General features: G+C 40.4%; 1 protein-coding gene across 3 annotated transcripts; it reads left to right on the forward strand.

Moving 5' to 3' along the window:
- The first annotated feature begins 8,537 nt into the window (after positions 1-8,537).
- Positions 8,538-17,886, forward strand: LOC121858665 (ubiquitin carboxyl-terminal hydrolase 25-like). Of its 3 annotated transcripts, none has more exons than XM_042355227.1 (2): positions 8,538-8,715; positions 14,246-17,886. In XM_042355227.1, the coding sequence occupies exon 2, from the start codon at positions 14,611-14,613 to the stop codon at positions 17,881-17,883; it is 3,273 nt and encodes a 1,090-aa protein (XP_042211161.1). In that variant the 5' UTR covers positions 8,538-8,715; positions 14,246-14,610; the 3' UTR covers positions 17,884-17,886. The 3 variants fall into 3 exon arrangements, with proteins under 3 accessions (XP_042211161.1, XP_042211162.1, XP_042211163.1); XM_042355228.1 differs by having other exon boundaries at positions 8,540-8,562; XM_042355229.1 differs by having other exon boundaries at positions 8,574-8,594.
- The last annotated feature ends 8 nt before the right edge of the window (positions 17,887-17,894 follow it).

Genomic DNA, 17,894 nt, shown 5'->3' on the forward strand with positions numbered 1-17,894 from the left:
GTTTTATTATTCCTTTATAAATTTATATATACTGTACAGCATTTGAAGTTGCAGTCTATATAGCAGTAAGCACATATTCTAGGAGAATTATTTGTTGTTGCGCCACTGTTTCACACGGCTGCATAGATGATGAACAGTAGTGGACAAAAAAAATATGGCTGGGAGGGAGGGAGGGAAGTGATATATGGGAGGGTAGGGGTTCAGGTGGTTTTGTTTGTGGTTTACTTGCAGCATTGTTCTGTGTGAGGGACAACAAGACAACTACATTTTCTATGTGTCATATTTAAGGATCCATAACATGTTGGGATTGGAGACGAACTAGGAAACAGTGATCATAAAGCCATATATTTTAACATAATATGGGATGGCAGGAAGAAGGAAAATTCGGCCTTGATCCCGGATTTTAGGAAGGCTAATTACGGTAGCTTAAGGAGAGACCTAAGGGATGACCCTATGGTCAAAAGATTAATCCCCCCCACACCTCCGGAAACTGTCAACTTAGGACGGGATAACCCCGAATGTATTAATGAGAGTGAATTTGATGTGAAACCCCCTAGGTTTTTGTAATAATTTATTCACAGATGTCTTGTGTACAGCAGTATAGCATGATACAGATGGCTGACACACGTGCAATGAGACAGGGACCGTGTACGACCGAATGAGATAAAGGCAATTACAGGGGCGAGGGAGTTTCACATCAAATTCACTCTCACTAATACCACTTATGCCAAATGTACAGTTAGCCCTCACTTCGTGGTTAAGCGCAACCGGAGAAGTACTACGTGAAAGCGAAGCAGCGTAAATTGAATATATAACTCACTTTGTGACACATAACTATATTTGTAGTAAAATAACATCTTAATTTTGTGATGGTACATACACACAATTAATACTTAAGAAATGAAATACGATGCATGAAGTGTGTCCATTCAAATAATGGACTGACTCCTCCCCTCTCACACTACACTGCGGTTCTTCCCTCTCTGAGAAATATTTGGGGAAAACCAGGTATGGTAATAAATAATACCCCATGACTAAGTTAGGATAATATAATTGACATTGCTGGATTCCTTGTAAGACCAGGAATATTTTGAATATAAATGTCATATAATTTTCACAAAAGATAACATACTTACTCAGATTAAACATTTTATCTAAAAATTTTATGTCTAATGCAAAATATATGATGTTTATATTCAAAATGATCACCAAATTGTAAGAATTCCAGCAATGTAAATTATATTCTGGCCGGGTAATTTGTATGAATTTTATGAGCTAAAACAAATATCTTCAGTTAATAAAAAAAAAAATATTCTTCACGACACTATCTGTCAATCAAAGTACCCCACCTTGCCTCCTCCCCCTCTTCCAACCGCGCGGTCAGTCCCAACCCTCCCCCCCACCCCCCACCAATCCTCCCTTCAAGAGATGTTGGGTGAAAAATTTAGATTTTAACATTTTGTATTAAATAATACCTCAGATTAAAGTTAGGATAATATAATTGACATTGCTGGATTCCTTGTAAAACCAGGAATATTTTGAATATAAACGTCATATATTTTACACAAAACATAACATACTCAGATTAAGCATTTTATCTAAAAATTTTATGTCTAATGCAAAATATATGATGTTTATATTCAAAATGATCACCAAATTGTAAGAATTCCAGCAATGTAAATTATATTCTGGCCGGGTAATTTGTATGAATTTTATGAGCTAAAATAAAAATCTTCAGTTAATAAAAAAAAAATTCTTCACACGGTAACAGATGGTCGGTCGCCGGTCCCTCCCTCCCTTCCCCCCACCCCCCACCAACGTCCCTACTAGATAAATGTGTGGGAATACCAGACTGTTTACCTTTTTAGTAATAAATAATAAATCAGACTAAAGTTAGGATAATATAATTGACATTGCTGGATTCCTTGTAAGACCAGGAATATTTTGAATATAAATATCATATATTTTGCACAAAAGATAACATATTTACTCAAGAGTAAACATTATATCTAAAATTTGTATGTCTAATGCAAAATCTATGATGTTTATATTCAAAATGATCATCAAATTGTAAGAATTCCAGCAATGTAAATTATATTCTGGCCGGATAATTTGTATGAATTTTATGAGCTAAATTAAAAAAATTATACTTCACCCGTGTAAAGGGGTACACCCACCGCGGAATGTGAGCATCCTGGGTTCTGGCAGGGCACCATAAAGTGAGGGTTGACTATTGTGTAACCAGTGCCGGATTTAGACCTGTGGAGGCCCATGGGCAGCCTCTTTGTGGAGGCCCCCCTCATTATAACTACACAAGAGGGTGGGGTGGCGAGTGAAGCGAGCCTAAACATCTGGGAGTTCCGGGGGGCGCTGTAAGCCCCCCGGGAAAATTTGAACACATCTTTGGAGAATTTTGAAGCCATATGCAGTTATATTGAGGAAATTAGAATATTGAGAAATTTTTAATTAACTGTATATTTATTGATAGTGTACAAATTCCCAACACACACACACACACAAAAGTGAGACATGACTGGAGTCATTCATGTGGTTTCAAGTCGACCAGCCCTGATATAGCTACTACCGCACATGTGGAGGCCCGTGGGCAGCTGCCCACTTTGCCCACCCCTGAATCCGGCCCTGATTGTAACATAGAAACTATGCAGAATCTGAAGTTTTACCATAGAGACATTGTGGTTTAGAATTATCCAAGGATTTCATCATCCAATTTAATGTACTCTTTGCGGAATCACCCTACGGCGCATCACCCGCTCCTGTCTGGCCGCGCTATGCCCTCACTCGCGGAACATCACAGCGTCCCCAAGCGACACCAAGCCAGTCTCTGTTATGACTTCACATCATTCATGCATGCTTAAGTGTTTTTGCTCTAAAACTGTACTCTAACCATTCAAAACGGCTTCCAAGCGCCCATCAAGTACTGCTGATGCTAGTGTAGTGAAGAGGCAACGTAAGACCATTACCCTTGCTACGAAAATAGATGTATTAACCAGATTTGAAAAAGGGGAACGTGCTGTGGACATAGCCGCTGTGCTTGGTCTAACCCCCACAACGGTGCGTATTATCCGGACCAATGCTGACAAGATTAAGGTTTGTGCTGGAAGTGGTGCTTCTCTGAGTGCTACTAAGACAACTCGTACTAGAAGCACTGTGATAGAGAAGGTGGAAAAGATGCTGGCAATGTGGATGGAGGACCAGAATCAACTCAATGCCCTTGTGAGCCTTATGGTTATCCAGCATAAGGCCAGATCCTTGTTTGACGACTTAAAGGCAGAAGAGGGTGAAGGATCGAAGGAAGAAACCTTTTCAGCCAGCTGAGGGTGGTTTCAATGATTTAAGTATATCATTATAACTTCCACATCATTAAGATGACTAGTGAAGCTGCCAGTTCAGATACGGTTGCTGCCAAGACATTCCCACCAGAATTCAAAAGGATTATCCAGCAAGGCGGCTACTCACCGAAGCAAGTCTTCAAGGTGGATGAGTCTGGTCTCTTTTGGAAGAGGATGCCTGAGAGAACCTATATCTCCAAGGAGGAGAAAGGAGCCCCAGGTTTTAAAGCAGCAAAAGACCGCTTGACGCTGCTGCTTGGCGCGAACGCTGCCGTTGACTTAAAGCTGAAGCCTATGCTGATTTTTCGCGATGCTAACCCACGGGCCCTGAAAGGTTACTCTAAGGATCACCTTCCTGTCATTTACAAGGCAAACAAAAAGGCATGGGTAACCGGCGCCATATTTAGCCAGTGGTTAAACGTGTACGCCATCCCTGCATTGAAGGAATACTGTACCAAGGAGAACCTTAACTTCAAAATTCTTCTGATCCTTGACAATGCTCCAGCTCATCCTCCCAATCTCGACCACTTGCATGACTGTAAAAGTTGTATTCCTGCCTCCCAACACGACAGCACTGATGCAGCCGTTGGACCAAGGCGTCATCGCTGCATTCAAGGTGTACCATGGCCCAGCCGCTCAAGGCTACGGATGGAGAAAATAAACCATTGATCCGAGAATATTGGCCCGGCTTCAACATTCTTCATGCAATTAACAACTTTGGCAAGGCATGGGAAGAGGTTTCAGAAAGTTGCCTGAATGGTGTGTGGCGTAAACTGTGGCCCCGAGTGCATCAACAGTTTTGCAGGATTCACGGACTTAGTCCCAGCTGTGAATAAGGATATCCTCAGCTTAGCTAGACAGGCAGGCTTGATGAACTGGAATCAGGGGATATTGAGGGCGTCCTGGCATCCCATACAGAAGAGTTCACCAACGAAGATCTGCAACAATTAACAGAGTCGGCGTCCAAAACATTTATGGGCGGAGGTAAATGAACCCAAGTGTTGTGGTTTATACAGTAAGAAAACTGTCATTTTACACTGGCACCTGGGAGAGTTGAAAACAGCTTTGTTCCGACAGATGGCTGCCTTGTGTCACTGATGGCTGCGAGGAACCCAAGCTTGTTGGTGTCATTAAAAATGGCGTAGCAACACCGCCACTCTATATAAAAATCGTTTACTTACAAGTGAGTTCATTTATCACGTTAAAACCGGCAGTCTTGAGATGACTGACCAGAGCGGGCTTCTCAATTCACTTATTACATTTTTACCGAAACAGAAGCATGTAAGCTAGGATAGTATACCACACTACCCCACTATGGTACCATCCCTCCCAAAGAATGTACCACTCTCCCCCACTGTGGTACCATCCCTCCCAAAGAATGTACCACTCTCCCCAACTGTGGTACCATCCCTCCCAAAGAATGTACTACTCTCCCCCACTGTGGTACCATCCCTCCCAAAGAAAGTACTTCTCTCCCCCACTGTGGTACCATCCTCCCCAAGAAAGTACATCCTCCAGAATGTACTACTCTCCTCACTGTGGTACCATCCTCCCCAAAGAATGTGCTACTCTCCCCCACTATGGTACCATCCTCCCCAAAGAATGTGTACTACTCTCTACTGTGGTACCATCCCCTCATGAATGTACTTTCTCCCCACTGTGGTACCATCCCTCCCAAAGAATGCTTTCTCTCCCCACTGTGGTATCCTCCCAAAGAAAGTACTTCTCCTCCCCCAAGGCCATCCTCCAAAAGTGCCTCTACTGAATACCCACTGTGGTACCATCCTCCGAGAGAATCTACTCTCCCACTGTGGTACCATCCCCCCTAGAAAAGACGCCTTTGATGCCCTTGCCCTCATATGATTTCGAGAATGCAGAGCTCTCCATTCTGCGGCCAGACTTCCCCGAGGATTCAGTACTACTCCTCAGAGGTGAAAAAGAATCCAATGTTAAATGGATGTGGATTAAAACGCCGATGGGAATTTTCCTTAGAGCGGTTGTGGTGCTGATTATGGGGGGATTGTTGCTGCACAAACTAATCTGAGGGCCTCAACTTAGGCAACCTGGCCAAGGACAGTCGACAAAGCTGTCAACTTATTTACAGGAAGGTTCCCGCCTTATAACACTAACTCGTTATGCCTTGCCTCTCGTATATTTGATATTACTTTACCATTAACTTTTAGTTCATTATCACTTACAACTTCTCTCTTTAAGAATTCTGAATATATATTATACAATGTTGGAGATAGAACACAGCCTTGTCTTGCTCCCTGCTGCCTGTGAACCAATTAGTAAGTTTATTACTTACGAACAGTGTAGCCTCCTGTTGCCAATAAAGATTCTTTAAAATCTAATATCACCTTCATTAATTACTTTTTTTCCAAGATCTTTATAAATTCATTGTGCTTTACCTTATCAAAGCCTTTTGCTAAACCAACAGAGCAGATTTTGTACAAATTTCTTTGGATCTCTAAAGCCGTTTCACTCAAAATTCTCAAACCAAAAATAGCTTCTCTGATTCCTTTTCCCTTTCTAAATCAATTTTGCTCTTCAGATAACACACTGTCTATTGTAAACTTTATTCTACTTATAATTATGTTTTATAAAACTTTGCAGTCGTGACTTAGTGATTAATAAGGATTTACAGTAGTATTTACCGTGGTAACGATCTTCAAGAGTGAAGTGCTTCCCCATCTGGAGTACTGTCACCCAGTCTGGTCCTCGAGATATGCTAGGGACTGTCAGTTGGTTGAAAATGTTCAAAAGAGGGCCACCAGACTGGTGCCTGCCCTTCGGCACCTCAGCTACCCTGAAAGTTTTACTTTTTACTTTTTATCCTCTTCGCCACTGATCGGCTTGTTACTGCTTATGAGATCGGTCACGACTCTTTTCTTATATTCTTCAATAAAAGGTCGAAAGTTTGAACAGCCCACTGATCTTGGATTGTCTCACCTGCCTCAGGCTTTCCACCTGAGCGACTCACCAGCTCAGCAGACACTCAACTGAGTAGTGCCCCCTGAGATGCTTATAAACCTCAACTAGGTCCCCCCTTGCCCGTCTGTAGTATAAGCTAGGCAAGTTCAGGCGCTCCAATCTCGCAGGGTAGCTGAGATGCCGAAGTGCAGGCACCAGCTTGGTGGCCCTCCTTTGAACATTTTCAACCAACTGACAGTCCCTAGCATATCTCGGGGACCAGATGGGGTGACAGTACCCCAGATGGGGAAGCAAGGTGACCTGGCAGAGGTGGTAAGTATCCTACAAGTGTACCATTTTAGTTGAGTGTCCTTACTTGAGCTGGCGGACGCTCGTCCCACGGGAAGGAGTCAGCCGGGAAGATTGAAGAAGCCGCAAGTCCAGATAACTGTGAGGGCAAACTTTTTCGGAGTGAGAGTTGTGAACTCTTTGAACAATCTACCAGAAAGTGTTGTGACGGCACCGAGTGTGAGCTCTTTCTAATCAAGACTTGACCAACACTGGAGCGGGTTCAGGTACATTCAGGAGCCGGTGCATGCCCAGTACTTGCAAACAGTGCGTAACAGAGACGTGACCGATCGCCCAAGCGGCAAACGAGCCGATCAGTGGTGAAGAGGATAAAAAGGATAGGACTCGTAGCAACGGGTTTAAGTTGGATAAGTTTAGGTTTAGGAGGGAGATAGGAAGGAACTGGTTCACAAATAGGGTGGTGGACGAGTGGAACATGCTTAGCAACTTTGTAGTAAGTGCTGGAACGCTGGAAAGTTTTAAAAGGAGTCTAGATAGATTCATGGGTGATAGAGAGTGGTAGTAACTCGACAGGAGCTGCCACGCACAGGCCAACCGGCCTATTGCAGACTCCTTATTTTCTTATGTTCTTAACCTTTCACTTTATTTACCCGCTCCCACTGCAGTCTCCTCCACCCCCGTGCTCATATGTTCTCCTAGCAGTTTAAAGACTTCGACATCTTTTGAACTGCCCTTTCGAGAGAACCAGCCAGGGATGCCACCCCATCCCAAGACAGATGCATCCCATCCCAAGCATAAAGGTCCCTTCTGCCGTAGAAGTTGTCCCAGTTGTCAATGAATGGGATTGATATTGACTTGCAATATCCGTCAAGACGGCCGTTGACACCAACTGCCCTTGACAACCATCCATTGCCAACTCTCCTTCTAGGCAGGACACCACATATGACGGGGATCCCTTCCTTCGACCTAATACGTTCTATAGCTGTCTTGAACTTATCAAGAAGCTCCTCACTCCTACACCGGCCAATATCATTGTCTCCTGCACTGAGACAGATAATGGGTTTGTTCCCATTACCTGGACACACCACTGTATAAGTTTATGCTCAGAATAACTTTCATGTTCAGGTTGCGTAACCTAAACACAGCGAGCGAGGACGACCCTGAACGTTCGTATTGTACATGTTGCCCCAAAGCTTCTAGAACAGTGGCTATAAATTATTATTGCACCACGCCTTCGTTATTGTAGCAAGATATTTAAATATAACAGTTAAAGTGTGTTATGTGCGATATGAAAAGGCCAAAATATCTTCTGTATGAGCAAATGTGTTTATAAGACCGCGGCTCACTGACACTACTGTTGTGACTATCGAAACATTTTTTTTTTAGAAATTATGAGAGGATGAAACTTTGAGTAAGGAGAAAATGACATGTATGATGTAATTAAGCTTTGCGCATTATGGTCATCGATGCCATGTAAATTGATTGTCGCAGTTGCACTTCGTAGCCCAAGGAATTGTCCAGATGGAGCCAAGAATTTCATATTTCTTTATATATTCAAGTTAAAATAAGACAGAGGAATTATATAATGTAATAGGAGTGTAAATAAGCCTTTGTGCATTTTGACTGCCAATGCTAGATTGAGTAATTGGTCGACAGTCAATAACTATCATAAATATCTCCATTTTAATTAGTCAAACGTAAAAGTTTATATGACTGGCACTTTTGTAGAGTAACAACAAGATGTAAATAGGAATTATAAGTGAACTTTTGCACATTTTGACCGCCCAAGTTAGAATGAATAACTAGACAGCCTAAGGCATGAATTTAATATGGAACTCCCTATTGAATTAAAACTTGGGTCAAGGTGATGTGAGTGACACTTAAGTTGAGTTACAAGATGTAAATAAAGGAGTGCGCACTGCGGCCGTCACTCAGGAGTAACTGCTGGTCTTCCCGTGTTCTGTGACCAGGTATGGCTTGGACCGTGTTGGTGTGTGCTTTACTACGACCATTTTCCTCCTTGTAATGCGCTCTCTCATGCTCTGACTCTTATGGGATAAACCACATATGACTGGCAAAGACCGGCAAGAGCTGTAGATAAGAGAAAAGAGGACGGGTGTGGTTAATAATGGTTAACGATATGGTAAACAAGCGGCATGTGATGTTCAACCAGAGAATTATTTTCCAGTGATGAAATTTAAAGGAGAAAATTTAGTTATTAGTTAATTCCGAGAGTGGCAGGAGTGTCATGACAGGATGAACTACTGTAGTTGACCTCGGAGGCGAGAGTGGAGTAACGTGGGATTTATATCAGTGTTAGATAATGAAGTACCTGTAGTGGTGGCCGAGGAAAGTAATGACCTGACACTTACTTTACTTGTTATTACCTCCACTGGTGTATATTTCACCTTACACCTACCCAAATGTGAAGAGTGTTTATTTATTCATATGTCTAACACTGATTTTATTAAGTAACAATGGGGTGGAACCTTTGGAATTGATTATTATTGATATATATATATATACTGCACTGATTAAGATTCTCCCTGCAGAAAGTTAAAATGGTTTCTTGTGGATGAGGTTATAAAACTTTGGAGTATTTATGTTTGTTTATAGTTAGAGAAATATTAGATGAGTACAGGTGGTGTGGTTATTTTCTCATGTTGTTGTACTTCACTGACTTTTTTCTTTTTCATTGTGGATATTTTGCCGTGAATGGCTAAGTTCCAACTAACGCTATTTTATCTTAAGTGCACGCTGATTGGCTAAGTACTTTCTGTTTAATAGGAAGTTAAGTAAGGTTAGGTAGGTTTCTTGATTGGTTAGGTCTGGTTCTATTAGGTTCTAGTAAATGTTGGGTAAATTTTTACTTTAGGAAATGAGTCCCTAGGGGTTGACCAATATGTTTTTCCAATGTATTTTGATGTATTTTAAACGAATCTGACTTAAATTTTTGGTGGAAAGGGTTCTGTTTTTGCTCCCCCCCCCCACACACACACAATAATGGGGGAGAGCCTGTGAAATCGGTGTTTTTGGGTGGGGCAGAAAACGAAAGCGATTCATCTAAACTACAAAACCTAATCCCTGTAGGCCTAGCTTAAACTAACCTAAATGTTTCAGTTGTTAAAAATTTTGGGGCGCGCCATGTCCAAAAGTACAATATCTTAGTTAGAAGTGGAAGGACCAGGGATACGTAAGAATTGGTTAGAATAATCATAGGAGCACAAATGACAACCAACCTCCACCATGGCCATTGTGAACTGGTCAATAAAATTACCAAGGCTGTTTCCTTTGAAAAAAAAATCAAAGTTGATTGGTCGAAAAAAATTCGTGTGATGATATCAATACATCATTGGTCACGACTGGATAACGTCAGTCAATATTGCGCATGCGTGATGCGCCGTTAACATCTCCCCACAGACGAAGACTGAAAACTATATAAAATCAATTAATTTAATTGTTGCTATTATCCATTTCCGCCATGTATATACGGGGTTCCAAATGCTCAGAATAGCGAGATCTAAATGTTTCATCAGTTTATAACTTTCTGGCACACGATGTCCTAAAGTAAAATAATACCAAATGTTACCTCTTTTATAATGATAAGAAATTCTGTGGAAAAAATGAACAAAATCAAACAACTCCTGGCTAGGTATGTTTGTAGCTACATAACGGGTGCTTCTCATAAGTCCATATAGCACGCGGACTTCCATATACACAACGGTTTTAATAAGACAAATTTAAATTTATGCGCGAAATAGGTAAACATTGGTTTGGAAATAGAGTAGTGGACGAGTGGAACAAGTTACCATACATCATAATTAACTCGAATACGCTGGATAACTTCAAACATAGGTTGGATGGACATATGAGCAATAGGGGTTGGGTGTAAATGGGACTGCCCAGTATGGGCCAATAGGCCCACTGCAGTTTCTTCCATTCTTATGTTCTTACATGAATACGTATTGTGAATATTGGGTGACACATAATCAAGTCATTACTTTACTCATACTGGTCTTGTTTCCGTGTGGTCGTGACTTTTTAAATGAATCTATCCAGAGTATCATTAACATACAATAACATAACTAATTGTATATGTGTCGGCCAATATTCTCACTCTTCGTTCTTTTATATCCTTATTACTACTGAATTTCAGTCTTGACGTTGACATGTCAGAAAAAGAAATTCCTGATGATGTCATGATGTCAGCCGCTCCGTAGAACAAGTTCGTTATACCGGAAGAAGTACCAGAGAGGAGCCCCGAATTATATACTGTACACTAACTGATTTGTTTACAAAAAGCTGGAACTGGAAAATCAATCTATTTTTATGCATGTCCATATTTTGTTGACTTATGACCATTTTAAATGTTTACATTGCCCACTTTATAAATTAAAACTGCCAAATCTATTAGCCTGAAATCTGTCAATTCAATTAAGTTATTCTAAACCACATAGTGTGAAATATGCACTTGTAGTGCAATGTTTGTGTGACAGAATAGCATACTTATGTAATGAGATGCAACATTTTTAAAGCCTGCATTACATTTCCCTATTTCACAACAGTTTCCTACAAGATTTACATTATATTTTTTTTGTAATCATAGATAAAGCTAAAATGCATGGTACATATACTAATAGGTATGGATTATCTCTTGAATTGGGTGTAAGTAATCTTGGGTACGACTTATCTTGGGTACGAGATGACCCTAACCCCTACATAACGATTGACTCCCAGCGAAATAAATGCCAGATTCTGCCTCAATTGGTTTTTATGAAAAAATAATTAGAAGTGAAAGTAATGTTAGGTTAGGTATACTGTATGGTAGTTTCCTGTAAAGTTTTATTTTATTGAAGATTAGGAAATGGCTATTGATCCAGGTCGGACGGTTGACTAGCTCAAGTGCTATTGAGCTGGCTCACCTGGTAGTTGTATACAGGAGGGTTGTTTGTTGTTTTTATCAACCATATGACCTTAGGTTCTTATCTTGACGATAGTGACAGTGTGAAGCGCACTTTGCACACTTCGTAGGGGTTGGCAGAATGCAATGAGCCTTAAAAATATCATTAGCAGCAGCTTTGTCTTAAAAAATACTACAGAGGGTTTGCCAAGCTGACGAAGAACACCCATTTGAATGTTGCGGCTTGGCAAGCAATTTTCAAACTGCACATGACACCGAGGGTGCTGTATGCGCAAAAGTATCACATGACACCAAAACTGCCCATGATTGGTGGGACATATTTACATAAGTAAGATAAAAATAGTGCCCCCCCACCAAAATGTTGAGTCAAAAAGTAAAAAAAAAAAAAATGAAAAATACAAATTTACGATGGAAAAGTATTCAAATAATATAATATATTTTTTTGCTCTATCTCCCTGTATAGATATTTATACTGTATAAAGTTCCATGGTAAACAATTTCTAAATCTTAATCACCAGCATACATAAATCTGGTATCCACCTGTAGTATAAATATTTACGTACTGAGGATAATAATAAAGTATTGGTAGCCATTACTGGTACTGTCCTTATTTCCAATGCAGCCTTTATTATTTTAATGCAGCCTTTATTATTTTAATGCTGCCTTTATTATTTCAATGTGGCCTTTATTATTTTAATGTGGCCTTTATTATTTTAATGTGGCCTTTATTATTTCAATGTGGCCCTTGTTATTTGTTGTTAATATTTACAGTACATTCATTTGTACACAAAATTTCTGTCATTCAACAAAATTTACATCATTATCACAATACCTTGTTGTATCTACGACTTGGTTTACAGTGGTAGTTAAACAGGAAGTCTGAGCTCCGACTTATATGCTATACTATATTTTTGGCTATTAATAGTAGTACTGAAGTGTGCATTGATATTGTTTTGCTTAAGGAGAATGTATAATTTGAAGGAGTCTAGCTGGAATAACAAATTTGACCACTTTATATTATAGCTACATATTCTGAATATAATTATAAGGACCCTATTAGAATTCACAAAATATACAATTGGAAGTAAAATTTTAGTTTCGGTCATCCCTGTTATCTAACTTAACCAACCTAACCGGTTAATATTTAGTAGTTGCCCCCCACCTTACTGAATATTTAGTCATATATGGGAAGATGGAGAAAAAATTAAAAATAATGTATTCTATAACGTTTCCGTCGGAAATTTATAGTTTTCGAGTTATTTTAACTTTCACTTTATAATATTTGACCAATCAAGATGAGTGTTGATGTGATCTCATAGTTGTGTGCACCAATCAGTATGTGTGCTGATGCGATGTCATGGCGTCTGTGTGAGAAGGATGTACAGTCAGCCCAAAGATCCAGTGACCCCACCCTGGGCCTCGTACTGACAATTTTACCTGCCAATACTTGGTAAAGTAAGGGTGTATGTAATGATGATTGTGATTGGTGGATCTTTTTTTGGCTGTATCACCGTCATGATAAATATTGCTTAAATAATAAAAAAAAAATTGATCTGAGAATTTTGTGGCACCCCTCATTGTAGTTGAGTTGCCAATTCATTAATATACTTTCTTCATTATTTAAGCAAATATACGAGCATATGGGGACTTCTCATGATCTTAAATAGGAATGAATAGTTTATTATTAAAATTTCTACCTTTGGATTGATTTGTATTTATCCTCACAGTGATACAGCCAAAAATAGATCCACCAATCACAATCATCATTACATACACCCTTACTTTACAAAGTGTTGCCAGGTAAAATTGCCAGTACGAGGCCCAGGGTGGGGTCACTGGCTCTTTGGCTGGCTGCCATTATTCAGTGCATTTTGGACAATGAAGTAGCAGCTGTGTACATTTTTCGGGCTGAAAGTGTTCTTGTTTCATCTGTAAAGTGTCCGAGATGTAATTCAGAGTGTCAGTACCTTTGTAGAACATCATGCATGATACTGTGTTAAGACACAGGCACTGACGAACACACCATTTCCTCATTCAAGTCACATCACTGTATCCTCCTGTATCTCTTACTTAAGGTAAGTTTTTTTACACACAATAGGGGTTAGGTTGGGTAGGTTATTATGATTATTATTATTATTATTTTTTTTTTAGGTTTTTAGTTGTTTGACCTTCCACTTTTTTTCAATATCTCAAGAACGGCTCAGACAACTAAGGTTCTCTCCTTCCTTCCTAAGGGAAGGTGGTTGACCCTGAAATGGTGCTTTGTTGCTGACCAATGAAGGTCTTTGAGCTCACTGCTGGTGGTGTGATGGTAAGACTAGCATTCAGCCTTTAATGGTAGTGCCTATATCCATCAAGTCTCTTAGAAACCCGGATATGAAGATATGATGGTAAATTAAAAAAAAAAGAAAAAAAGATTATCTTCAGTAGCATTTGGTCTCAAGAACCCTAGATTTCTAGACTTGCTGACTATTGTCACACAATCCTGACATGGTTATAGAATGGGATTTCAGACATAATCCCTCGTCTTCGAGATGGAGTCTCAAAAGATTGAGAAAGCTTGGGATTCATGGTACAATGCAGTACAGTGCAATTAGGAGTTAGGAACCATATACAGATAGTGTATCATAAAAAAAGTTCATGAGACTTTCAGGAATGAAAGGGACCCAAGCAATTAATTACAAGGTGACTGATGTTCATAACTCTATGATCTGTGTGTATTGAAGCTATATACTGATATTTTATTTTTCAGAGTTCCAATTCAGAACTATTGTAAAATCTGATTCTTAAGATTAATTTTAATTGTGCTGAAATGACTTTAGAAAATTTTATATTTATGGAAAGATTTAAATAACAAATACAAGAGAGGGAATCAAATGACAGAAAAAACCTTCAGAAGCTGTAGTGTTAAGTAATGTAGATACAGTATAATTGAAAACATTAAATAGTGTTTAAACAATGCAAGTTGACATTGCACATAAATGTTAATGTTGTGTTTTTATGTAGATATCAGTGTGAAATATGAAATCCAATTTAGTGAAGGTGCTAAGACCAATCTTCATTCAATGAAGTAGCCTTCAAGTTTTGTGGTTTGGCGAGGTGTGAGGCAGGTGTCCCATGTGTGGGGTGGCGCGGGACAAGGCCGGTGAGAGTGACATTGTGACCCCCCTGGAGGCAGCCATGCCTCCATCCATCACAGTGGGATCAGATCCTCCCAAACCCACTGCGGGCCCGGGTGATCACCCGCCTCCACAGGACCCGCCTACAAATAAGGATATACCCACAATTGATCTGTCATGCGACGAGAATGATGACCTGCAAAAGGCAATTGCTCTCAGCCTGCAGGACCAGCAGGGTACCACCACCCTTCAGGGTGTGTCGGCTGAGGACCAGGAAGTCTCTCGGGCATTGGAGGCCAGCTTAAAGGAATCGCAACCCCAGGCTACCATTGACCTTTTGAATCCACAGGAACGTAAACGACAAGCTGGAGTTCCCGTGGGCCTTAAAAATATTGGCAACTCTTGTTGGTTTAATGTTGTTATACAGCCACTCTTTCATATCCCTGTGTTTCGGGACTTAATTCTCAATTTCTCTCAGCATGGGGACACTGAGGAGCAGATGGAGGAAACTCAAAAATCTTCCCGACAGCTCGTTCCAGCTTTACGCAAGCTATTTGCTTTAATGATTGGTTCAAACAGGAAGTACATCGACCCTACTCATGCTGTTCATATATTTCAAGGGCAGGAAATGAGAAAAAATGCTCAGCAGGATGTTTGTGAGTTCACCCACAAACTGTTAGAAAGGCTGGAGGAGGAGTTCCAGCAGCTGTTACGTCGGCAGGGAGTGGAGAAGGAGAGTTCTGGCTGCCATGTCTCTAAGGATGCAGACTTTGATAATCCAATTATGAAACTTTTTTATGGTCAGTCGAAGAAGGAAATTTGTGATGATGATGATGATGGTCCTAAACAGGAAGCCTTTGGCCAGTATCCCCTACATGTAATGAACTATGTAGATATACATGATAGTATCCTTGCATCCATGGCTAGCTGTATGCCAAATACTCTTGGAGATGTAGTTGAACCTGTCCAACAGGAAACATGGTTTAAGATGTTGCCACCTGTCTTAATTTTTTCTTTGTCTCGTTATGAGTATTCTCATGAAAAGAAAAGAGCAGAGAAAGTTCATAATAAGTTTGAATTTCCTGAATTCTTGTATATGGATCGTTATATGGAAATGAATAAGAAGATAATTAAAGAGAAACACATAAAGGTAGCCAAACTGAAGGGAGAGTTGAATTGTCTTAAAAAGACTTTAGATAGATATCAGAAGTATGGTACCGGTGAAGCCAAATATCCAATTGGCGATATTCTCAAATATACTCTTGATTTTGCACAGACTGGTCTAAGCCCAGTTCAGGAAGCAGAGGCAAATTCTGTTCCATCTCCATCCATGATGGAAGTTGATGGTGTTGAAACCTGTGAAAATGACATAGAGATGGTTGATGTCCCAGAAGTGAAAAAAGAACAAATTGAGGAACGTGACACAGAAAAGGAGAACAAGGCAAACTTGATAATAAAGGGAGAGGAAGCTGTGAATGATTTGATATTGAAGGAAGAATTGGTGGAGGACAATTTAATAGTGAAGGAAGAATCGGTATCAAATAACCTCTGCACTAATGAGAGGGAGGCAGACGAGGAGCCCCAGCAGATGCCGTCCCCATCCAAAAGAATGAGGATACTGCCGCCAGCACCACGAAATATTACCACTTCTGAATTGTCCATTTTACATTCTTGTCTTTCCCGATGGCTCCAGGACATCAATTTACAAGTCGCAGAACTCCGACGATGTATTAGTGAGCTTGAACAGCAGTTAAATCAAATGTACGATGAACCTTACCTTAAAAGGATTCCATATAGGTTACATGCTGTTGTAGTTCATGAAGGGCAGGCATCTGGGGGTCACTATTGGGTTTATACATTTGATAACATAAATAAACTCTGGATGAAGTTCAATGACATTCAGGTCGTAGAGTCAGACTGGGATGAGCTCTTACAGGACAGTGTGGGTGGCCAGAATAATGCCAGTGCGTACTGTCTCCTCTATATTGATGAGAGCCGCTATAATTCACTATTTCCTCAGGCCCCAGAGAACATGGAAACTATGATGGCTAATATTGCTATTGACCTGCAGGAGTATGTTAAGAATGATAATTTGGCATTTATGAGGGAATTGGAGGAATGGGATTTGAAGCAAGAGAAAAGTGACCAAGGCAAGGATCCTGTAGGAGCATCACAAGACCAACAAAGTGGCAGTAGTTCATGGGATAATAATATGCCATTGGTCCCAGTTACAGCACCCAACTCTCCTGATATCATATGTGTTCATGAGTCTGATGAAGCAAGTTTTTTCACTGAAGTTCAGACAATGCTCACTCAAACTGTTCTTGATACCCTTATGAAAAAAGACGAAAATGCATTACAAAGAGAGTGTGGGACTGTGTTGAATACCATATTGATTAGTGAATTTGAACGCCTTCAGAGTTTTGCTGATGCAAAATCTGAGGGTAGTCCTTATTGTGACCCCTCAATTTTAGACTTTGGAGTTTACCTTATTCGTAATAACCAAAATGTTGATTCTCTTTTACGCTGGTATGCATGTGAGGTCATCTTACAAGTAGCACAGAAAATAAGTGAGAGCACACCTGTTGTGGAAAAAGTAGCACTTGAAGCTACACAATGCTTACAACAGCTTCGTGATCAGCACCAGCGCACCGATGGGCCTGAGTACCGAGGCTGGCGAAGGCACTACCACACGCTCATTGACTGTGCCTGGCATCTAGTATATGGGTATCATCAATTTGAAAAAGGTAATTTAGAACGTGCTCTGCCCCTGTTACTGAGAGCCTGTCGTATTCATACAGAGTTGAAAGAGCGGCCACCATCAGGCAATAGGAAGACATTGGATAGGCAAGTGCTATGGAAATGCAGACAAGCTTGTTTGTTGGCTCTAAATGAGCAGCTTGTAGAAGCATTTCTAAATGGAGAGGAACAACAGGTAGGGGACATTCCAGGAAATGTAACTTCACTTATTGTTCCAGCTTTGGCTCAGTTAAATGCCAGTGGTGTGGAAGAAGACAAGGCTACAATAGCTGAGGTTCGCGCTCACTGGTGTGAGCTATTAGAAAGAGATATAAGTCCACCTGCCAAGAACAAGATGCTTGAACACATATTTGATGCAGTACTATGTTTAGTGGATGAAACCAAGGGAATAATGCCACTACAGATTCCTCGCCCTCCAACTGTCCTCATACTGTATAAGCAGTATGTCGATGCTTGTAATGCTATCATGACAGCTTCAAGTAAATGTAAGGCACAGACGAGTGATTTGTGAGATTGCTGCTC

This window comes from Homarus americanus, unplaced genomic scaffold, assembly GCF_018991925.1.
Source record: "Homarus americanus isolate GMGI-L3 unplaced genomic scaffold, GMGI_Hamer_2.0 scaffold74, whole genome shotgun sequence".
Lineage (NCBI taxonomy): Eukaryota > Metazoa > Arthropoda > Malacostraca > Decapoda > Nephropidae > Homarus > Homarus americanus.